This window comes from Centropristis striata, chromosome 18 (assembly GCF_030273125.1).
Source record: "Centropristis striata isolate RG_2023a ecotype Rhode Island chromosome 18, C.striata_1.0, whole genome shotgun sequence".
NCBI lineage: Eukaryota > Metazoa > Chordata > Actinopteri > Perciformes > Serranidae > Centropristis > Centropristis striata.
Window position 1 is genome coordinate 2,178,781 of NC_081534.1, and position 25,279 is coordinate 2,204,059.

At 38.7% G+C, this 25,279-nt stretch overlaps 1 protein-coding gene across 2 annotated transcripts in view; it reads left to right on the forward strand.

The window, feature by feature from the left end:
• Positions 1–25,279, forward strand: part of LOC131990630 (glutamate receptor ionotropic, kainate 2-like) — a 110,519-nt gene that overhangs the window by 75,905 nt on the left and 9,335 nt on the right. For both annotated transcript variants that reach the window (XM_059355708.1, XM_059355709.1), the window contains exons 7-15: positions 1,487–1,630; positions 4,501–4,608; positions 6,558–6,671; positions 7,716–7,922; positions 10,048–10,271; positions 14,684–14,802; positions 16,747–16,964; positions 18,830–19,055; positions 23,718–23,968. In XM_059355708.1, the coding sequence (XP_059211691.1) occupies positions 1,487–1,630; positions 4,501–4,608; positions 6,558–6,671; positions 7,716–7,922; positions 10,048–10,271; positions 14,684–14,802; positions 16,747–16,964; positions 18,830–19,055; positions 23,718–23,968 (1,611 nt within the window). The remainder of the gene's footprint in view (positions 1–1,486; positions 1,631–4,500; positions 4,609–6,557; positions 6,672–7,715; positions 7,923–10,047; positions 10,272–14,683; positions 14,803–16,746; positions 16,965–18,829; positions 19,056–23,717; positions 23,969–25,279) is intronic.

Here is a 25,279-nt window from a genome sequence, read left to right on the forward strand (position 1 = left end):
TAGTTATATAAAGGTTAGGGCAGGCATCATAAGCATCTTTAGATTGTTTTATAGACATTATAAAAACGGTAACGCTTTCCATGAAGCCTATGTCTATAAACACTTCCATAATGTATTATGATCTGCTTATGCACTGTTTATTTATAGTTATGTTCAAAATGCTTTATAACAATAATAATAACCAAATGTAAAGCATTTTATGATTAATACTTTAGAATTGCTCGTCATATTATGACATTGTTGTTGAAAGCCTGTTCCCATAATGCATTAAAAAATGTTTAATGTGAAACTGAATTAACCCATTTATCATTTCACAGTCTTTTACTGTCATGGTTTTGCAGTTTTCACCGTAAAATCTACAGACATTTTTTTACAGTATAGAGCAATAATACAAGTATGTGCATAATGCATTGTTCAGAGTGTTGCAAAACATTTAATCTTGAGCTCTTGGATGACTTATTACTAGCTGGAGAACAGACGTGTTTTCCGGTGCAGCGCTGCATGTGTCCCAGCTGTGCTTCCTGTCGTGTACTTAGCATGTATCACTAAGTCAGAGCCGTCCCTTATGCGCTGGTGCCTGTTTTGCGTTCCTTCTCTCCAGAGAACAGGCACACCCATCAGGACCCATTAGTCTTCACAGTGACAGGCCGGCCTTCCACTGAGAAACTCTCCCTGGCGGAGCTTTCTCCTTGCCTCAGACACTGGTCGGGTATTTTTACTAACAGGCTGAGACACCGTGCCATTTGTGCGGGGCATTTACTGCTGGCATTACTCCTCATTTATACTCTCTCATCCCGACAAAAAAGAATAAAGCAAGTCACCCGTGACTTCACACCAAGGTTATTATAGTTAACGAAAACATGAAAAATAACAAAAACTAGAATTGAAAAAACATTTTCGTTAACTGAAATAAAAATAAAAACTAGAGTTTTTTAAAAAACGAAAACTAACTGAAACTGTATTTTGTGGTTACAAAACTAACTGAAATTATAGTGAAAATGTCCTTAGTTTTCGTCTTTGTCAACTTTTTTCATACGTAATTCTTTTGGTTATTAAATCTATTTAATCCATCTGGTTTTATGACTTAATAAACTTATTGGGGCTGAGATGGATCAGACAAAGGAAATAAAGGAAACATTTATTGTGACCTTATTGAATCTGTCACCCAACAAATACCCCATTACAAAAAAACTAAAACTAACACTAAAACTAAACTAAAACTAAGCATTTTCCAAAAAATAAAAACTAATTAAAACTAATGAACTCACTCTGAAAACTAACTAAAACTAACTGAATTTGAAAACAAAAATTGACAACGAAATTAAAACTAAAACTAATGAAAAATCCAAAACTATTATAACCTTGCTTCACACACTTTCTTATGTTCCTCCGCAGGTGAACAAATGCACAGACGAAAGGTCACGTGGACAGACGTATTGGCAGGTGTTGTAAAAGTGTCTAATGATGTAACCTTCCTGTCCTGCAGACGGACGCGGCGCTGATGTACGACGCGGTGCACGTGGTGGCGGTGGCGGTGCAGCAGTCGCAGCAGATCACGGTCAGCTCTCTGCAGTGTAACCGCCACAAGCCGTGGCGCTTCGGTGGTCGTTTCATCAGCCTCATCAAAGAGGTACAAGGCCATCAGAGCTATCAATGTGCATCCTGGTTCACCTTTGACCCCTGGAATCTGCTGAGCGCTGTAGCTCGCCTCATATTGAGCAGTACACTCACATGTTTGCAAGCATTTTCTTTTTTGCAGTTGCACATTTTGCTTTACTGTCTTTTTCTTGTGCGATAAAACCCCTAAAACACCCTTCACAGTTTTATTTTATTGGTAACACTTTACAATAACCATCATTTATAAATGGTGAACAGATAGTTTATTAATGTTTAATCAGCATTTATAAACCGTATATAGACCATTTAGAATAGACATATTTGAGAAATATTGATGTCATGAATAGTATTTGGAGTTTCTATGGAGTGTAGTAGGAAAGGTACTTGCCCAATCTATATTACAATATGAAAGATATGGATAAATTAAACTATAATAAAGTGTATGAAGACAGTTTGTAGTTACCAAATGACTAACCCTCTTAATTATACCAATAGATTTGCTTATTTTTTTGCTAACCCAGTGTATCTGTGTTTTCCCACTCAATATAAATAAAATTACAATACACTTTACAATAACCAACTAAATGATGTTTATAGATGGTTTATAGACCAATTATTAACAATTTTCAAAGTGCTATACATATTTAATCTTTAAATCTTTTAAAGGTATATGAATCATTTCAAAATCATTAACATACTTAATATGGTGTTAACATTTTCATAATGAGAGCAAAACTATTAATAAACTAGCCTATTAATTATAATCTAATTGTTTGTTAATGGTACAGTAACAATCAATTACATTAATATACCATCTATTTGCCATTTATAAATGATAGTTAAACATTAATAAATTATGTATTTAGTTTATAAATGATGATTAAACTTTAATAAACTATCTGTTTACCATTTATAAATTATGGTTATTGTAAAGTGTTACCATTTTATTTTATTTATATTGAGTTGGAAAGCACAAATACACTGGGTTAGCAAAAAAATAAGCAAATCTATTGGTATAATTAAGAGGGTTAGTCATTTGGTAACTACAAACTGTCTTCATACACTTTATTATACTTTAATTTATCCATATCTTTCATATTGTAATATAGTTTGGGCAAGCACCTTTCCTACTACACTCCATAGAAACTCCAAATTCTTTTTATTTTTAAGGTATATTCAGATCACGAAAACTTTCCAAAGCACTTTAAGACTTCTCAGATTCACGCTTATTCAACGCGTCAATCTTTAGATCTTCATCAAGATTTCTGACATGCAGACGTCAATTTGTTGTTCAATTTAGGGGGACCAAATTATGAAATACCTTTTCCCATCTGGCAAAGGACTCCATCTCTGTAAAATGTGTCAAAAGATGTCTAAAAGCTCATTTAACTGCTGTTTTAAAATTCTAATTCACACACAAATACACTTTTATAACATGTTCATTTTTGTTTTTAATTGTATTTGTTCTTGTCATTATAACTTGTTGATGTTATACATGTGTTTTTTCTATTATCAGTTCATTACTTTCTAATAACTATGAAATTTTAGGTGGAGGCTTTAAATAAATAAGCCCATCTAGGTTTTCTGCCTCTCCCTCTTTCTTTGTCATTTTATGTAATTCTAACTGTGCAAATAAAATAAAATCAACCTAAAATAAAAATTTCTGGTAACACTTTACAATAACCATCATTTATAGATGGTAAATAGACCATTTATAAATGGTAAACAGATTATTAATGTTTAATCATCATTTATAAACCATATATAGGCCATTTAGAATGGTGAATAGAAAATGTAATAATGTTGAACTATAATTTATAAATGCCAAATAGATTACTTTACCATAAACAAACATAATTATTAGTTTATTAATAACATTTTTAACACCATATTAAGTATGTAAATGATTTCAAAATGATTCATATGCCTTTAAGAAATTGCTTGAAAACATTTAAAGATTAAATATGTATAGAATTTTGTAAATGGTTAATAATAATTGGTTTATAAACCATCTATAAACATCACTTAGATGGTTATTGTAAAGTGTTACAGTAACTATAAACTTACATTAATACAACATCTATTTGTCATTTATGAATTAAGTAGTTTAAACATTAATAAATGATGTATTTACCATTCTAAATGGTCTATATATGGTTTCTAAATGCTGATTAAACATAAGAATTTTGTACACAGAATTTTGTAAATGGTTAATAATAATTGGTTTATAAACCATCTATAAACATCACTTAGATGGTTATCGTAAAGTGTTACCAAATTTCTTAATCTTAATGTTCCCCAATAATCTCCATGATAATGTAATCTAAATAACCATCACATTATTCACAGCAACTACATGTTTTTTTGTGATGTTTCCCTCTCTGTCTTCCACTTTCTCTCCGTGCATATCTCCTCCCGTGTTTATATCAAAGCCTCTGCGTGTCTCCTTAACTGTAGTCGGGGTCAGCCATTTGCTTTGTTCTACAAAGCTCTTTCATTCTGTGGATGGTATCATTGCAGGTAATTTTCGGAACGAGCCATTGTAGTATCTGGCGCTTCCTCCCCCTCCTCCCGTGTCTGCTATCGCTCTCCATGCCCGTCTGTTCCTCCAATGGCTTTGAAGTGAAACTTCAAGCACAATGAACCACATGCATAATGAACTCTTACCTGTCAAACCTGCTTCTATTCCGGCTGCTTTATTGTTTCTTGTTATGTTGTTGAGATAGACAGTGAGGGGAGAGTCAGACGAAATTCATAATTGGGACAGAAAAAGTTTTGCGGTTAGCGGTTAGATTGATATTGTTGAGAAAGACGATATCTTAAGGTTAATGGGATGACGGGCGGAGGGTTTTGGTTTATTATGCTGTGTGCTTCTGTCTGCAGGCTCACTGGGACGGCTTGACAGGACGTGTTCTCTTCAACAAGACCAATGGGCTGAGGACAGATTTCGACCTGGATGTCATCAGTCTGAAAGAGGAAGGGCTGGAAAAGGTGTGTCCCACGTTGGTGTGCTTGATGATGTGTGACTTCTGGGTCTTGGAGATTAACCCTTTGATCCACAACATGGGTCTAAAGTGACCCGACTAAGTTTTAATTTTCTATATCTTTACAATAAATTAATTTCATCATTTAGTATTGCAGGTTTTCCTCAAATAACTTGTTTTTGATCATCATACATCCTATTTTTTTCTTTTCATTTCTTACTTTTTGAATAAAAACCCTTTTTTATCACTATGCTTCTAATGCACAAGGTCATTTTTGACCCATGTTGGTGTTTATATGTTGTCACCAATTTAAAACCTGACGAAGAAGACATAAATATTAACTATCCTATTTTGTTAAATTGGTGTTTTTCCAATGGAAATGATTATTTGGTGGCTCTAATAAGTCTCAAATGTTAAAATATGTGATTTTTAAAAATGTAATCTGGTGGTTCTAACAACTCTTTTAAAGTTAAACCTTCAAAATAAGACAAATATAGTTACACATATACTCACATTGTTAATTTAGTGAATCACTTTTTGTATCACTACGCTTCTAATGCACAAGGTCATTTTAGACCCATGTGTGTAAACTTGATGTAATAATACAAAAACTATGTTTCTTCATAAAGTATTAAAGGAAAAATGGATATAATGATCTGTTCTAATAATAAAAAAAATATTCATGTTCATGTTGTGCATTAGAAGGTGTTTATATGTTGTGCATCAAAGGGTTAAAAAAACAGGGAAGTGTGGGTCTGAATCCTGTAAAGCAGGGATGGGCAACTTAAATACTGGAGGGGGCCACAATTTTTCATGGGCACTACCACAGGGCCACATATAGGACCATGCACTTAACCAGATTTGATGAAACTGCAATTTTAAATGTGTTTATAGTGCAGTAACTTAACATATTTCATGCTCAAATGCAGAGGTGGGTAGTAACGCGCTACATTTACTCCGTTACAAATACTTGAGTAACTTTTTGGATAAATTGTAATTTTAGGAGTAGTTTTTTTGGACCATACTTTTACTTTTACTTGAGTATATATTTGAATAAGGAACGGTACTTTTACGCCGTTCTATTTGGCTACGTGATGGTAGTTACTTTTTTTTTTTTTTTTTTAATCTTTTTTTTATTACATGCGAGATCTATTTCTACGTCTTCAGCTTTCAACCAATAAAAAACATTAGAAAATGATCTTGCCAATCAAATGCAGCTACTTGGGTCAGATGACAAGTGTTGTCATGTTGGTCGTAGCCATAGCAACAGTGAAGGCGCACTTTTTAACGGTCCGTCACCTGCCTTGACTCACATATGAACTAAAGTGACATCCCATTCTTAATCCATAGGGTTTAATATGATGTCGGTCCACCCTTTGCAACTTATGGCAATATATCTTTAGTTTGAAGATTGCTGTTTTATATGTTGTTTGCTACTATTTTATACCGTTTGTGTTGCTTTCAAAAATAAATCCGGAGAAAACGCAGTACTTGTACTCTTGAGTACTTGAGTAGTCTTTTCACTGCATACTTTTTTACTCTTACTTAATTATTTTTATGAGTACTTTTACTTTTACTTGAGTAATTATAATCTTAAGTAACAGTACTTTTACTTGAGTACATTTTTTGGCTATTCTGCCCACCTCTGCTCAAATGTATGCACACTGCAAAAAAGGTTTGTCTAAAAACAAGATAAAAACACTAAATCTGAGGGAAATGATCTCGCTGCATGGACAGATAATTTACCTTGACAAAATTTCTTTAATTTAGATTTATTTAACTGCACTTTTAAGATTGCATGCTCAAATTAATGTAGTTGTACTGAGGGCCACTTCAAGTGAGCGTGCGGGCCGTATGCGGCCCCCGGGCCTCCAGTTGCCCATCCCTGCTGTAAAGCATCACTTTTCCTATCGCTAGACAAGGTGATATAAACTTGACACTGAACTGTTTCAACAGATTGGAACATGGGATCCTCCCAGTGGTCTCAACATGACAGAGTCTCACAAAAGCAAGACGTCCAACATCACAGACTCTCTGGCTAACAAATCCCTGCGTGTATCCACCATACTGGTAGACAGACACACACCAACACACACACAGCAACATGGTCTCACAGAAATCCGTGGAATAGCCACGGATTTGCTTAACCCATTGAAGCCTGGAAAGCGGATACGTCGTTTTGTAGTATTTGTATAAGCTCTCAAATACTTTTTGAATTTCATTTCTATCTGCTACAGAGGCTGAAAAATCTATTATTTAGTAGAAGAGTTGACACTTTTTTTTCCAGAATTTTTCCAGAATTTCCAGAAAATTAGAGGCTTATTTTAAAATCGCCCAGCAGTTTTTCAGGCCTCAATGGGTTAACTCAAAATCCGTGGAATAGCCACGGAATCACTCAAATTTCCGTGAAACTGACACGGATTTCGCTTAACTCAAAATCCGTGGAATAGCCACGGAATGGCTCAAATTTCCGTGAAACTGACACGGATTTCGCTACAATGCAAGTTAATGACAGTCATATCCAGTGGCTATTCCAACATACAAAGTGATTATGTACATTCACTGAGTGAATATTTAGAAAATAGAACATATATTTCTCGCTAGAAATGTGATCAAAATCCATTTTTATGCAGAAATTAAGTCAAAATATTGATTTTTTTTCACTAAAAATGAGAGAACTGACCGCCATGTTTTTTGTTCTGACCGCCAGGACCTTGAAAGTCACGTGACTTGGAACAAACCAATAGGAACAAATATTCATGGAATAGCCATTTTTAGTGAAAAATCAATATTTTGACTGAGTTTCTGCATAAAAATGGATTTTGATCACATTTCTAGCGAGAAATATATGTTTTATTTTCTAAATCTTCACTCAGTGAATGTACATAATCACTTTGTATGTTGGAATAGCCGCGGGATATGACTGTCATTAACTTTTTGTAGCGAAATCCGTGTCAGTTTCACGGAAATTTGAGCCATTCCGTGGCTATTCCACGGATTTTGAGTTAAGCGAAATCCGTGGCTATTTCACGGATTTCTGTGAGACCAGGTTCCACATAGCCACCAAATACACACAGAAAGTAAAAACACACACAGACTAAACTTACTTTACAGGAGGAGCCATATGTGATGTTTAAGAAGTCGGACAAGCCGCTGTATGGGAACGACCGTTTCGAGGGCTACTGCATCGACCTGCTGAGGGAACTCTCCGGCATCCTGGGCTTCCGCTATGAGGTGCGATTAGTGGAGGACGGCAAATATGGCGCTCTGGATGAGAGCACGGGCCAATGGAACGGCATGGTGCGGGAGCTAATGGACCATGTGAGTCAACAAACACATCACCACGGCTGCACATGAGATGCAGCAAATGAAAATGCAGAAATTCCCATAATTCTCTTAAAGTAGATTAACAAACACTTATTGCATTTACTAGCCAAATGCCCCAATCATGCAGAGACATGATGATAATGATGAGGCGATTAATTTTCACTAATGATTGTAAGTTGCCATCGTGGATTGTATAAAACATGAATGTAGTCTCTCCCCCTTTGGGCGGAACAATTCATCAGGATTTTATCAGAATTGCAATATGGACTAATGCAATATCAAAATGGCAAGAGACACAGTATTGGTTTAAGGCGAAATACCATTCTGAATTAACTATTGTGGTGCTGAAAAGATGTCCCTGCCGATAAATGTGTTCTACATTAGTATGCTTGGTACAGACTCTCACAAAACTCACAACAGGATAATTTTAATATGATATAATATATCAGTCATCCATCCATCCATCCATTCTCATCTGCTTATCCGGGGCCGGGTCGCGGGGGCAGCAGGATAAGCAGGGCATTTCATATATATATCAGTCAGACAAAATATATTTTATTTGTTTATTTGACAGCAACAATGCACATCTGCACTAGAGTAAGCTACAAGCTAATTTCCATCTATTGTCCTTGGGCAGGAAACAAAGAATAACAGTAAATGTACAATATAATTAAACAAGTACAAGTAGTATAAAAGGTTGTAGGAAAAAAGGAAAATAAAATAGGATTAGGAGCAGTATATATTCACTAAACAGCAGCAGCAACTGCAACATTTTACCATGTTAGGATCAGTCAAATATCAGTCAGAATAATGACAATTAGATGTTTTTTTTCAAATTGTTAAGCCCTAGTCCCTATGACAGCACCAATAGGTTTGTAAAGTGAAGCTCAGTGTGGTGCTTGACTTGCCAAATGCCATCATTAACGGCCCACAACTGTCACTCAAAGCACCCACACTGTTGATTATGGATACATTAAAGCGTTGATAAAAATTTAACAAATGCGTTATGTAAATATTTACCCCCCTTTTACTGTTGTTACAAAGGTGATATTAGCTATTAGCTAATAGCGCCCAGCCCTACTAGCTAGCTAGTATTAAAATCAAATCAAAATCAAACGTGACACAAGTAGTTTTATTGAATTTAAGTGAATATAAATACAAAGCTCCATAAAGTGCACATTTAAATAAAAATATCTTAAATAAAAATAACCTATGAAATAAAATAGGCTAAACTTTTTCTGAAATAAATACATTTATATGAGAAAAGAATAATGAACATGACAAAAGAAGCAATTATATATAAAGAAAGAAAAAAGTTTTTGAACTATATTCATATATGTGAAATGGTCACATTTAAAAATATATCCATATATTTTTTATATTGGTATATGTTGCCCAGCCCAACTATAGAGATCAAAACTGGTTTGTTACCAGGCTGTAAAGATGTTTATTTCTGCTGTAAAGTTGAGAATTTTAACATGGGGGTCTATGGGGATTGACTCAATCTTGCACCCAGCCTCAAGTGGCCATTTAAGGAAGTGCAGTTTTTGGCACATCCACCTCGTCATCATTTCTTCATTTCCCCCGGAGATTGCCGCTTGGTTTGCAACAGAAACATAAAAGAGTGCTACCTACACAACCTCAAAAATTTAAAATCAAACGAAGAAAAAAAACAAAAAACTGTTTGATGAATAACTTGTTCCTTGGAGGGGTTTTTGCAAAAAATAACTCCAAGCTCCAGGCGGCTAATCTTACATTTGAGGGGAACACAAGGATAATTTGTCACAGACTCATCTAATCCCAGAATTGCTGCTCTAGTGACTCACCTGTAAGAGGGATCAGACACATAACCTGTAATTTCCAGAAAAACTCAGCCAGCCTCCCACCTGCTAATCCAGCTGAACTAATGACCCTGGCTAATTTCTCTCCTCTGTCATGGCTCTTCCTCCTGTACGCATTGACCGGACCAGCTGTCGACAGGAATCAGATGTTAATTCAATTGGGGTTTTTTTTTCATTGCTTGACTGGAACACCTACCCCCCCCCCGCCCCCCCCCCCCCCCCCCCCCCCCCCCACGCACCACCCTCCCCCCCACTCAACTGTCATTATCTCATTGCAGAAAGCAGACCTGGCAGTGGCTCCTCTGGCCATCACCTACGTCAGAGAGAAGGTCATCGACTTCTCCAAGCCCTACATGACTCTGGGGATAAGTATCCTGTACCGCAAGCCCAACGGCACCAACCCCGGGGTCTTCTCCTTCCTCAACCCCCTCTCACCCGATATCTGGATGTATATTCTGCTGGCTTGCTTGGGTGTCAGTTGTGTGCTGTTTGTCATAGCCAGGTAACATGTCAACCCCCTACCCTCTTTCTCTTCCTCTTTGCTTCCTCTACTTCCTCTACTTCCTTTCTCCCCCCCTACCTGTTTGCCTGCTTTCACTAACACACGCAGCAGTTGCTCCCTCCGGGCCTGAAGAGGGGAATTTATTCACAGAAAATTATCAAGCTGTGACTGATTGCAAAACGCACTCCTGCAAGAGGCAGCCCATGCCTCTTCATTCTTAGATGACTTCAGTGATGTAAATATGGTTTACAAGCAAAGAATATTAATTCAAAATACCTTCCCTTAAAGGGCCATACCAGTGTTTTTACATGGGTGCTTATACTTGGACTATTGTTGGTCATTTCCCAAAGCCTCCTGCAGCTCTTTATTTGGGACTAACATATGATTAATATATGACTGAAAGCAGTGGCGGTTCTAGACTAATTTTACTGTGGGGGCCAAGCAGGGGCCGATGTTTAATCAGAGGGGCACATTAAAAAACGGCAAATATGATATTTAAGCATTCAGAAACCTTTATTTTGGCTTATTCAAAAATATCAAATAAGTATATTTGGAAGATACAAATACATTGATTGAAACAATGAGACTCACCAACAATAAGTTATTTTTCTACATTTCTCATTTTTGTGACCAATTACTTTTTATTTTATTTTGAAAGTGCAATACAGTGAGAATGATCTTTCTTATTTTTTATTTACACAAGCTTTTATTACACAATTAAACTATAATACAATGTACACATTCTGGGTTCCTTTTGTGTACAATGAGATATTGTTTGAACAAAGAAAAGGTTAGAATTGTTCCGTCGTTCATCGTTATAAATTGATCGTTTTATTATTAATTTGACACAGGGGCCACAACAGGGGCCAAGGGCTTCTTTAAAGGGGCAGTGGCCCCTGGAGGCCCCTGTGTAGAACCGCCACTGACTGAAAGTGGGAGCAAGGATGAATTTGCAATAGCTACTTCCATGAACGCATGTGCATCCACGCGTTTATGCACACAAATTCTCACAAATTCTGCTACATTTTAGCCTCGTGGGGTGGAAATTGTGGCCACCAAAAGGTTTTTGTGGCAAAACCAACTAAAAAAGTTCAGATTTCAGACTCTCCCACCAGCCCTTGAACTCACCACCCAGAAAACTTTTCTGTTTTAGCGTCCTTTCAATGCACTGATGAAGTAGCTTTGAAGAAAATAATAATAAAAAGATGTTTACTCTGATTTTACTAAACGCTGTACTTTGGACGAAATTATCTAAAACAAGGAAAAACACTGGTGTGGTCGTTAAAATCAGCTGACTCCTCACCCTATTTCGGGCATTTTAGCACAAGCATCAGCAACTGTAAAAGCAGCTACCCGTTATATATCTCTTAATCTGCTGTAGGAAATGTACAAGTACAATGCTGACATGGTACAAGTACAATTCCTACAAATATCTTGATGAACCCGCCTCCCTTTAAAACCCTCGATGCATGACTGATGGAGAGAGATGTGTGTTAACCCCAGGGCTCCTCTTCCTCTGCTTTCATCCTGAGAGGTTTGGGTTTAATGCACATTTCATCAAATGTTACCGGCACAATGATCACACGAGAGGAAAAGCAGCAACTGTCACCTAAGTTAGTTCAGAATATGCAAATTATAGCCGTAGCCCTTTGTTTCCACGGTTCGTCAGGGTAAGTGATTAGCATGCAATTATATTGATATTCTTCTGGTTGTAATGAAATGGCCTCGGTACTTTTATTAAATTATAATGCTCTTGTCTGCGTGCATGCACTGGGCCTTCTTCTATTTTTTGCACACGCTGGCAATAAATAGTGCTTGTCCTCTCACTATGTGACGGAAAAACATTCAGCAAAGTTGAAATCTGAAGTACAGTGTGTTTTTTTTTTCTTTTTTTCTCCAGTTCGCTGAGCTAGTTCTCTCATAATTGTAGTATTGATTGCACGGCCACCGATTGATTGGTCAATCCCCCAAATGCAGAGTATATTATTTTCTTTAATCCCCTGCAAATAGAGTGAGTGGAGTGAGCTTATGAAGTCCTGGTTTTGCACAATAAAACACTAAACACCTCAATCTCACCAAGGATTCAAGTCTTTGAACTGCTTCCCACCCACACACACTCACACGCACACACACACCCAGTTGTTGTTGTTTTTTCTGACTAAATAAGCTATCTCATTTCAAGCTCCAGAGAAATACATTTCACTCAGTGCTTCCTTCCAGCTCTGTTTGTGGTTGAATTGGTTCTTCTCTTTATTAACAAAAGAAATGATATTCTGTCAGATCTCGAAACCTTTTCCAGCGTAGAAAATGTCCACCTGCCAGGAACAATGGATGATTTAAATTACATTACAAAACATGTAATTATAGTAAGTCGCCGTTTTGCAGTCCAAGTCCCAGACGCCTATGATTTTAACACCCCCGGCACAGCCTCTTCACTTGGCTTGAGAGAAGAAAGGCAGCAGATCTATAACGCCAGCCAGAGTAATTGAATCCAACAGACAGTTAATGGAGGGAGCGTGTTGTGTTATTGTGGCCGGGGACGGGCGAAGGAGAAGAGGAACGGGAGACGGGGGGAATCGCTTTAGAATTCAGCGTGCAGTTCGACATGTCCCTCATGCTCGGTGTGAGGAGGTGACCTTACGTCCGCATGTTCCACGTCCCCTTCTTCCTGGTGATCGGTGTGCAGAACACGGCCCACAGGAATACAGGCCGGCTGCAGGCAAAGGTCACACAGAGGAGCCACCGGGCACGGTGCATACAGAATACACATGTAGACACCTAGCGGGACAATCCAATCAGCAGCGTGTTGTATAGATTAACACAGATTTACAGAAGCTCACCTATGGCACCTATCAGATCGCCCACAATTAGCCTCGGGCTGCAGCTTAACATTACATGCAACGTCTATAAATTATCAGAGAAAAAAATGTTTGACTTTGAGATGGATTTGATTAAGCGAATGCAAACACGCAGACAAATGCACACCCACACAGATCTAAAAGGCACATGCGCAAACATTCATGCGCCAGAGGCTGGATACACACGGGCATAAAACACACACACGCATACCAACACATGTGAGCGCACACGCTGCATTCTGCACAGCTCCACAAGGCCATTGTGCCGTTTCTGTTGCCTCTGGTTCCAAGGAGACTGAGCTCATTGACATTCCAGCAAATCAGACATCCTGATGGGGTTGACAGGAAGAATTATAGTGTGTCATCACAACCGTGTCCACGTAGATGATTCTCAAGGGGACGGCATAGAAAATAGCTGTAAAGGAAAACAACATGACAAAAATGTTCACGATGCTTGCAGAATAAGGTTGTAATTAGGCTGCTGCAGCAACAAAGAGCGATCAAATGACATATTTGTATGTGGATCTAAAGCAATCGTGCAGTCTCGGCGGCAAATAGTGCCGCCATAAAACTGCCATCATATAACATTTGGTTGTGTAATGTGAAATGCTGCTCCGCGTCTTGTAAACACAGTATATATATTTTAATGTCCCTACGCGTCTCTGAAAGCTACAGCTGACGAATGGCATCACATTTCTCCGCAGTCTGAACCTTTAAGACTCAGCCTGCGGGCTTATTAGCATGCAGCATGTTTGGGGGAAAAGCTGCTAAACAGCCTTACCTGATGGGCCCCCTCAACTCTGCATAAGCAATGTTCCCACTATCACCCACTTCAGCACAAACTCAATCAGTTCCTGATGCTTAACACTAACCCAATCACCCTGTGCTAATGCCGTGCCACTTTTGCTTAGGATAATAAATGAGAAATGTCCACAACTGACCTGAAGACGCTGACAATCAGCTGAGGCAGTCAAGGGGACGCTGGGAGGGTAAAAGGGGAGGTTCATAGGGGAGGTGAGGCAATCGGGGGGGGAAATGAGGTGTAGGTTGTTGGAGATGAAAGAGATGAAGGTGTGAGGGGGAAAAAAGGGGGTGGAGGAATGGAGACGGCTGATGAGAAAGCAGAAGAAAAAAGATGTAGAGGGTGTAAGGAGGACGAGGCAACCGCAGACTAGCAGCTAATGCAGTTGCTTGGGGAAACACATAAAGGCTCCTGAGTCAGTGAATCCAAATGAGCTCCAAAGATCATCACGCACTTGGACATTATCACCAGTGACAGTGTTATCCCAGCCTATTGATCTGCTCTCACAATAAACTGATGGCATTTGAATATGCCAATAAGTTGATCCTGGCGAAAGCCAGAATGATTTGCTTTGGTCTCTGCAGAAGCTCCGACCCGGAGGCCACAACACAGGATTCCCACACATTTACATTCCCTTTGTTCCTGCTCTCAATGTTTTAAAATGTATGTTTTATGTGCCGTTTAATCTGCAGCTGGGAACACACTGTTCTTTCCTTTGTGCTGACATGTCTCTGTGCTCTCTCCCTTTATAGGTTTAGCCCCTACGAGTGGTACAACCCGCATCCATGCAACCCTGACTCAGATGTGGTGGAAAACAATTTTACGCTGCTCAATAGTTTCTGGTTTGGAGTTGGGGCTCTCATGCAGCAAGGTAGTTGCCTCAGCCTGTGGCTGCTGTTGCTCTGTGGAGCTGGAGCTCTCTGTATCCCACTGTCTCTTAGGGTTGGGTTGTTTTGTCCAAGCCAGCGGCAACAGAGAGAGACAGAGTCCTCTGGGGGGGGGGGGGTCCACTGCCAGGAAGACTAAATGTGCATGTAATGTTTTTTTAATACAATCGATTTAGTTCATAGGAACATGGATTATAATGCGTATATAAGAGGGATATATTTGAATTCCACTTGAGCGTGGGTGGATTATGAGACAATAGGACCCTGGGCACTGACATAGAAAAAGCTCCTCCACCTCTCTTATATAGGAGCAAGACATACAGACCTTATGGTTGTTTATCCTCTTTTTGTTGTTGTTTTGTGTCTCTTTGTAGTTGTTTACATCGTTTTGGCCTTTGAAGTCATTTCGCATCTCTTTGTAGTGTTTTTTGTGCCTCTTTGTAGTTGTTTTGTGTCTCTTTGTAGGTTTTTTTGTGTCTCTTTGTAGTTGTTTTGTGTCTCTTTGTAGTCATTTTGCATCTCTTTGTAGTGTTTTTGTGTCTCTTTGTAGTCATTTTGCATCTCTTTGTAGTGTTTTGTGCTTCTTTGTAGTTGTTTTGTGTCTCTTTGTAGTCATTTTGCATCTCTTTGTAGTGTTTTTGTCTCTTTGCAGTCATTTTGCATCTCTTTTATAGTGTTTTTGTGCTTCTTTGTAGTTGTTTTGTGTCTCTTTGTAATCATTTTGCATCTCTTTGTCGTGTTTTTTTTGTGTCTCTTTGTAGTTGTTTTGTGTCTCTTTGCAGTCATTTTGAGTCACTGTGTAGTTGTTTGTATCGTTTTGTTCTTTGTATTCATTTTGCATCTCTTTGTAGTGTTTTTTGTGTCTCTTTGTAGTTGTTTTGCCTATTTCCATACTCACCGTGAGCCTCTTTTTTGTTTCTTTGCAGCTGTTTTTGCATCTTTTCATAGATATTATTTCTCTGTGTTCATTTTAAGTCTCTTTGTAGTGTTTTTTGTGTCTCTTTGTAGTTGTTTTGCCTATTTCCATACTCACCGTGAGCCTTTTTGTGGTCTCTTTGCAGCTGTTTTGTATCTTTCCGTAGCTCTGTGGTCATTTTGAGTCTCTTTGTTGTCCTTTTGCCCTCTTTAATGGCTCCATTTGTAGTCATTTTGTGTTTCTTTTTGGTCATTTTGAATCTTGGTCATTACATGTCTCCTTGAGAGACGTTTTGTAGGTGAAAGCCAGAGGGCCCAGCACTTTGGGTTCCTGTGCCTATTTGGCCTGTTCAGCAATCCATCCATGCACTTGAATAAAATCAAATTAACCTTGTTATAAAATGTTGAATTAGACATTATAATTTGAAGAAATGTAAATGTTAAAACAGCAGCTCAAATAGCGTGACTACTGAGATTTATTCAAATAATATACAGTACATTATTATGCTCTTTATCATAGTAATGATAGTACTATAACACCCAGTGTGCTCTCCTCTTGCCCTTGGCCCATCAGCACCTAGAGATCAGTGGGGTGTGGAGTCAGGATGTGAGGTTACCTTGGGTACATGACTCTCTGGCCCAAACAGCCTGTCACTTCTCCAAGCTGTTCTCAACGATCAATATCGAATGTGTTTGATTTGTTGGGATTGATTTATGCAAACAGCCTGTTCTCAGGGGACATTTTTAAATAGTGTTTTTCTGTTTTTTCCTGCATTATTTAAAGCACTCGCTTGTGACTGAGACAAGATAATTTCACTTGTTTGAAATTCAACAATCGTGTTGTTTAGCGAGCTCTCTCAAGTGATTTGATCTGGAAGCGAGCGGTGCATCAGCCTCAGATGAAAACTTGAAGAGAGTTCTCGAAAAACAAGTTTTGAAAGGAACTAATCTTATCTTGTTTTTTTTTACGTGTTAAAAATAAACAATGCCTCCTGCCACCTCCCTCACACCAGGCTCAGAGCTCATGCCCAAGGCTCTATCGACTCGAATAGTGGGAGGCATCTGGTGGTTCTTCACCCTCATCATCATTTCCTCGTATACGGCCAACTTGGCTGCCTTCCTCACTGTGGAGAGGATGGAGTCGCCCATAGACTCAGCCGACGACCTGGCCAAGCAAACTAAAATCCTGTACGGTGTGGTGGAGGATGGTGCCACCATGACCTTCTTCAAGGTAGCTGGTTTATAAAATGATTCAACTTAATTAATAAAGCAGGTTTTTTGCACAGAAGGCATAACAAACACAAAGTACTTCACAATTTAGCAACAAACGATAACATTTTTCAACCCGTAAACATTCACAAGGATGAAGGGAGAAAATGAGTCATCATAAAAGATTAAAACAGACAGCTGCTAGTTTGGGGCGATATTAAAAAGATATGTTTTGAGCTGTCATTTCAGACTGCCCACTGAGTCAGTAAGTGTAATATTTAAAGGCAGAGTTTTCTGATATTTTTGGGGCATAGTGGCTAAAAGTAGCATCCCTGAAGGTTTTTGTAACAACCTTGGAAACGATTAAAAAACATGATAGAATGTGAAAATAATATTGAGTCAGAAGTAAGGGTTGATATCAACAAGATAAAACTGAAAGCATAAAATTACCATATTTGGAGACTAGAGCTGGGGAGGAGGATGCTAAATTATTAGCTAATGCTAGCAATAAATTAGATTAGATTAGATAATACTTAATTGATCCCACAATGGGGAAATTCACTTGTCAGAGCAAAAACAGAAACAAAAGGTGTGAATATAAATACTAGTAGTGTGAATGAAAAATGAAAAATAATGTCTAGCTAGCTTTACAAGCCCTAAAGTATACGTTGCTTTATCGTCTATTTTTTGTCATTTATAAAGTAAACATCATGCTGAAAAAGACTAGAAACTCACAGTTGAGACCATGAACTCATTATTATGCTTACTGAGGTAATGAATCCAGAGGAGTCGGGTCATTTTTAATAAACTTTCATGTAATCAGACTTCTTTTTCCAACCTGTGGAGTCGCCCCCTGCTGGTCATTGGAAAGAATGCAAATTTAAGACACTTCCTCATTTTTTTCATTTTTCAGATGCAGAAGTTGCCACATGGACTATATAGATGCATTGCATGCTGTGAATCCCTTACATGAAGCAGAATTGGTGGATTTTATTATTAACAATGGATGCTTTTATATGAAAATGTATTTACAAAATGTGTTGCTGGAAAAATAGATGGCTCGAAATTAAAATCTTAATGATTCTTACTTCCTTTTTTGTCATAGAAATATGAAAGTATTTCTCCCAAAAAGGCTTGTATTTTGCATATTTAAAAAAAAGTCACACTGACACTACACTGCAAAAAAGCCAACTTGTATTTTTTGGCCTAAAACAGTGATTTAAGTTGGTAAAACTTGGAAATATAAATTATTGACATTTAGGGCAATAATGTAAGTTAGCACAACAAAGCAAGCCAGTTGTCTGCTCAAAAACAAGTTGGTGAGTTGTTGTTACTTATATATTTAATTTGGGGTTCACAACAAGGGACAATAGTTCTGCTAACTCTTATTTTTTTGTTGTGAAATGCGGGAAATCGGTGAAATTCGGTCATTAGCGAAAGCTAGCGGCTAACTGATGCTAGCGGCTAACTGATGCTAGCGGCACTGCTTGTTACAGTTACAAGAGTAGCCATTAGCGTATCAATGCTAGCTCAAAATTGTGGTTGCAACATTAGCTGACATTTCATAGCGGCGTTACAATTCAGCACATTGCAGAATTTAGCAGAAGTAAGGTATAAAAGTTATTACAATGTAAAATTATAAGTTAGTACAACTTACAGTTGAGTTGACAAAAATCTGAATTCAGAGTTGAGCAAACTCCAAAACAATACTAAAAATGTTTAGTTTAATTGTCCAACTTAAAATTTTATCGAAGTTTGTTGCCTTGAAATTTTGAGTTCACCCAACTTTTCTTTTTTTGCAGTGTAGACTATCATAGCAGCAGAATTTAGAGTTGGCCACTATATTTATTCGTAACACAGCTCTAATACTTCTCTGGTGTCTTATAGAAAACAAAAATCTCCACCTATGACAAGATGTGGGAGTTCATGAATAGCAGGAGGCAGTCTGTGATGGTCAAAAACGTGGACGAGGGGATCCAGCGCGTCCTCACCTCTGATTACGCCTTCCTCATGGAGTCCACCACCATCGAGTTTGTCACCCAGCGCAACTGCAACCTCACGCAGATCGGAGGCCTCATTGACTCCAAAGCCTACGGAGTGGGAACGCCAATGGGTAAATGACCTCAAAGCTCTCTGTGCCTGTGTGCTGCCTGATGTGTTTATAAAAACATTTGAAAAGCTTTAGGTCAGAGAGAAACACTGCAGATACTGTGTGACAGATAAAGGTATATAGTGTGGATGATTGATAAGCTCTGAGAACGAAAAGGTTGACCTTTATTGATGGGGTCACCGGTATAATGGTCCAACAGCGCGAGGTGTAAAAGGTTTATCTTAATGAAAACCGAATGGCTGAAGAGGTAGAATTTATGGATAAGGTTAAAATGTGCCCGGGGCTCAAGAACCAGGCGCTGTTTGAGCTCTGCCTCAGCAAGGGGTTGGTTTTATTCTAGGCTTATTTACAGAGAAGAGAAGCCAACCTGGGTTAAGAAATCACAATACTTTTAATGGTGTGTTGTAGCCTACTTTGCAGTCACATAACGCTGTGAGTGCAAGACAGTGAAACAATCACAGAAAGCAACTCGAAAGTCAATTTAGTGCAATTCCCTCTGACTTACTTGACACCGTCTGAATTGTGTCTGAGCACTAAACCACAACAACAAAGCACTTCAGAGAGTATAAAACGAGCACTAAGAACTTTTCACACCTGCTTATTCGACCCAGCTCCTGTCGGAAAATATCGCATCCTGACATTTTAAAGCGCCATTATCCCGTGATGAGACGGAGGAGCTAAAACCATTTCAACTTCCTGTATTATGGTAACAGTTTGTTGCATATAAAGCACTCTTTGTCTGAGTTAATAATCGTGCAGCTTACAACCTTGACACTCCAGGGGACCCTAGCATAGAGCCGGGGATGGTTCCCATCCTGGTGTCACAGAGGTTAGAGTGGTCATGACGAGGCCACGGAGAGCACTGCAACCAGCTGTAATAGCCACATATATCATGAGTGATATGAAGGCCATCAAAATATGGAGGATTAATTCTGGCCATCCACATCTGGACCGGGCTCCTGCTGATGAGTATGGGGCAGTTATGGATCTGCGGGGATGCCATGATTGCCGTGGCTGTAACAAAGCTGAGGTGATGCAGTGATATATAGTCCCACTGTGGCCCCATAAGTGCAGATGTACTTACACTGATGCCCTTGAGATGGACACAAAGACCTAGTACGTGGATCCGCTCTGTTTCCATTCATGTGGTGATATAGTGGATCAAATATATGACTACAAAATACACCCCAAATCACTTTAATTCAGTGATAAGTGGTTTAGTATTTTAATGCATTAAAAAACGATGATTAAAAATGTCCGCTTTCAAACTTATTACTGCCCTCTAACTCATTTCAATCTCTAACGCTGATGTTCATGGCTCAATATTTCAGAAATAAAGTTGATCACAGTGTCTGAAATGTTTCCTCTCTAATAGAAGAGGTCTTGAGATAGTTAATTGCTTCACTAATTCAAAGTGAGTTCTGTTTTCATGCCAGCAGTCCCTCTTGGAAGAATAGGATTTTTTTTTTTTTTTTTTTTTTTAAATGGTGGCTTTTCTCCTTGTTTCCTTGTCCTGCACACCATGAAGACCTCAGCCTTCATGTCACCCTCGGGGGCATCTGTACATTTTAAAGTAAAATGCATCAATGTGGTGCTTTAAGAGCAAATCCTCCCACGCCAAGCAGATGTCCCTCTCCTAGCAAGTTTAATCCCCCAGGCGGACTCCCTGGACCCTGTCCATTGAGGTGTAAAAATATTATGTGCTGGGCCTACCTATACTGTAGGCAATGGGAAACACTGAACTGGTCCTGGAAGAAGAGAAACGTGAATTTTTACTTTGTATCAGGCTGAAAAAATGCTGTGTGCATGACGTGTTTGAGGTAATTTGCCTTACTTGAAATTGCAATGTGCACACATACTGCAATGTCGATGCTGAAATAATTTATTGTGCAGCTCCACTGGAGAACGGCATTTTAGCTGTCGCCATACTGATTTACAATTCAAGCACTGATTCAAATGTTTGCCAGCTAAACATTCATTCCGTGAACTCGACTCCAGCATTGTACAACCAAAATAGGTTTCATGTTGTTTATGCCAAATTCCTACCTTTCCCATGTTATGTAACTTTAAAATAGTTACATCAGACAGTTTGTGCCTCTGTTTAGTTGGCAAGAGTAAAAATTACTCATCCTCACCATTTGTTGTGTTACGATTTCAGAATGACGAAGACAGTTGGAGAACAATAAGACATAGAATAGGATATAGGCTCCACGGGGGGCTGTTTTCTTCCTAAATTATGTCCTTTTTTTAGGCACTTTTGACTACAGAAAATACAGTAGAATGCAGTAATGCAGTACCATCATAAGAACTTACTTGCTGCTTCCCCTCCTTCTCCTCTTCTTCTTCTTTTCCTTTTACTGCCCCCACAGGTCACAAATAGAAGTTTGGATAGCTCACAAATCTTGCGAGACAGATTTTTAACACAACGAGAAATATTGTCGATTTTAATCTCGCAAGATCTCGAGGCACGAGATCTCGTCACACCCCTAGAAATAGACATCTAAAAATCAGCAGATCCATTTTTTAAACATCACATCCACTCAAAATGACTCGTTTCACTATCAGAATGTGTTTCATTTGCATGCTGAATGGGCCCCACAGATGCAAAAGAGCCCTAAAAGATCAGAGTAATTTAAAGCGTGGAAGTCAAACTTTTGGCTTCATGCATCACTGTGCAGCTTTTATAGAAATGAGCGGCGCCCAGCCTCCAGTGCTGTATCCAGTTCTCTTTATACACACATGGCTGAGCCCTGAATGTCTACAATGGTTGACTCCACCCCTAGCCAACCTCCAGCCTATAACTTTTGCCCTGCTCAACACTGTTTAGCAGCTCGTTCCCTGTAGGGCTGTTACAGCCATAAACCAGAGCAAGCCCTATAATACGTCTTAACCTTTTAGTGCTTGACGGTTTTCACACGTCCTGTTCCCAAAACGCAAATGCGTCATCTACGGCTATCGACTTAATCTGTGATCACATTAATACATGAGGCCAGACAGTGTGGGAGTGATGGATGTCCTCTGGTGTTGAACATCTGTCAGGTAGTTGTGTATGCACAGTGTGTCAAGCACAGCGCTTTTCCATTTGCCCGGGCTCCGCTCTCCATATCCTCCTCTCTAAGGACCCATCCTATTAGCATTTATCCAAGGCCTGCTTTGTTAGGCCATCATTAATCATTTGAAATATGAGGGGAGCTGGAATCAGGGGACTCGGATACTTGATAGATTTCTCATCTTCAAATGAAGCAAGCATATGCTTTACACATGCACGTGTACATGCATATACAGGGCTGCGTACTGGGCGCTTTGCATATCTACTGTACGTTCTCTGAATGTATGTACTGGAGTGTGCATGTCACAAAGAGGAGCACGTACTCCCGCCGCAGGTACTCTCACAAAAATAGACTATTTATGATCAAAGAAGAAAGCACTGATATGCTGTTTATAGTAAAAATCAGATGCACTTTGTGTAATTTAGAGTTTTTTTGTATAAATGTCCTCTTTGTCAGTGTAAATACACAGAGACGCGGAGATGAAAGGATGATGGATGACAATAGATAAATGATAAATGAGACAGAGGGGGAATGCATCTAACGGGGCTGACAGGCAAAACTGTATGAGAGCAACAGACAAAGCGATGCTACCTGCTACCTGGGGCCATTTTGAGTTCATTCTACCCCTGGAGTTTCAGCACAAAATGTTCCCCATGTTTCGTAAAATGATTTCTATTATGTTTGTCATTATAAAAATTTTACATTCTACAAGTGTGTTATCCCTTTTAAGTCACTCTGACTTAGCACATTAAATGGAAATGGAAATGTGCAACCAGGTTTCATTATGTATGAGTTCTGTAATCATATAAATACACTAACAAGCTTTTAAACCAGTTTATAAATGAAACATGAACGCTCACAGTAAGTATTAATCTTTCCTGGCCTGCTTTGGGCAGAGAGTGTGCGCCGCGGCTCGATCGCCCGTGTGTTGTGTCACACACGCTGAGGATGGGAAAGGAACACGACCCCACTCGGGTACTCTGCAACGATTACTCCTCCTTTGATCAAGCCAGCACCCGCTGCGCCTTAATGCCTTGTCGCTAATTCTGGCGCCTTCCCACTGTCTGCGGATTTGGGTTCTTTGACTCATCATGACATTAACATGCATAAAAACACCCTGATAGAGCAACCCTATCTCAGATACCCACATTTAATCCCAAACACATATGCACCCATGTAATGTAGACTCCATTGGGCTCCTCTGTTTTTTTTCTATTTATGCGCGCCATTTATGGCATACGAAAGCGTGTGCAAACAGCAGCTAATTCGTCAGAATCAACAGCAGCTCCGCTACACAAAGCCAAGTCTTTGTTGCCAACTCCCTGTGCATTATAATTCACACACTGCAGAGAGGAGTGAGAATTTGGAATCTCTCTGTGAATATAGGGATTAGTGGGATTTGAAGGAGGACTTACAAAAAACTCCCTCTAAGCAGCCAACAATAACATGACAGGTTATATGATCACATGAGTGTGTTTCATACACCCACCACCACTGGTTTTATATATATACACACACTCATAAACTCAACAATAACTTCGCGATTCGCATAATCAGGGTTTTATCGTATGCTGCTATTATCCACGCTCGCTAATCTGGTGTTGTCTCCTCGCAGGCTCTCCGTACAGAGACAAGATCACGATAGCCATTCTGCAGCTGCAGGAGGAGGGGAAGCTGCACATGATGAAGGAAAAGTGGTGGAGAGGGAACGGATGTCCCGAGGAGGAGAGCAAAGAGGCCAGCGCGCTGGGGGTGCAGAACATCGGCGGGATCTTCATCGTGCTGGCTGCCGGACTGGTGCTGTCAGTGTTTGTGGCTGTAGGGGAGGTGCTTTACAAGTCTAAGCAGAACGCCCAGCTGGAGAAGGTACAAGAGTCTTCTGTGCTGCATGCTAACAATTCATTTGCCATTTATTCCTTGTGTTAAAGATTTGTTGTTACCAGTGGTGGAAAAAGTATTCAGATCTCTTACGGTAACACTTTCTATGAAGACTACATCTATAGTGCATTATGAGCGCATTCATAGTGAATTATAATGCTCATTATAATCAATCATAATGCATTATGACTGCACTCATAAACACATATAAAGCTTCATGATGCACTATATCAACAGTTATAAATATAGCTTATAATGACTTATAAATCCAAGTGTCTTATGAGTGCTCTTGACTGGTTATAAACTACAGGCTGACTGATGAGGCTTATAATACATTACAACTACTCATACCCCTCTATGCACACACCTCAACAATCAATTGTTATAAGGACTCATAGGATGCCATAAGTATAAATAAATGATCAATGTATGCTTTAAGTAAAGTGAGGTTCATATAGACGCATCTATAATGCAGTATAGCTAATCATGATGTTTCATTGTTGGCGTTACTGCATTATAGTGCAGTCATAATGCATTATGATTGATTATAATGAGCATTATAATTCACTATGAATGCGCTCATAATGCACTATAGATGTACTCTTCATAGAAAGTGTTACCAAACCATCATTTATAAATGGTAAACAGATAGTTTATTAATGTTTAATCATCATTTATAAATCGTATATAGGCCACTTAGAATGGTAAATACATAATTTATTAATGTTTAACTAACTACATCATTTATAAATGACAAATCGATGGTATATTAATGTAAGTTTATAGTTACTTTACCAATAACAAACAATTAAATTATAATTAATAGTTTATTAATAGTGTTAGTTGCACTCATTATAACATTTTTAACACCATATTAACTATATTAAAGATTTTGAAATGGTTAATATACCTTTAAGAAATTATTTGAAAAACATTTAAAGATTAAATATGTATAGCACTTTGTAAATAGTTAATAAATTGGTCTATAAACCATCTATAAACATCACTTAGTTGGTTATTGTAAAGTGTTACCATTTGTTGTTACCATGCTGTATTTTACTCTTGTAGTGTGTTTTTAGGTTGCATTTTTGTTCCTTTTTACATGAGTTTAGGGAAAAAATACTCATTAGCCTGTTTGTACATGAGTCATTGGTCGCTTTAATTGTTCCTTCTGTCCATACTGGCTGTGAAGAGATCCCATGAGCTGAAGCTAATTTGAGCTCTCAGTCATCTGAGTTATGCCTGGTTCACACGCCCAGTCGCCAGAAAAAATGTTGGCATTGTACGTTTCTCCAAACC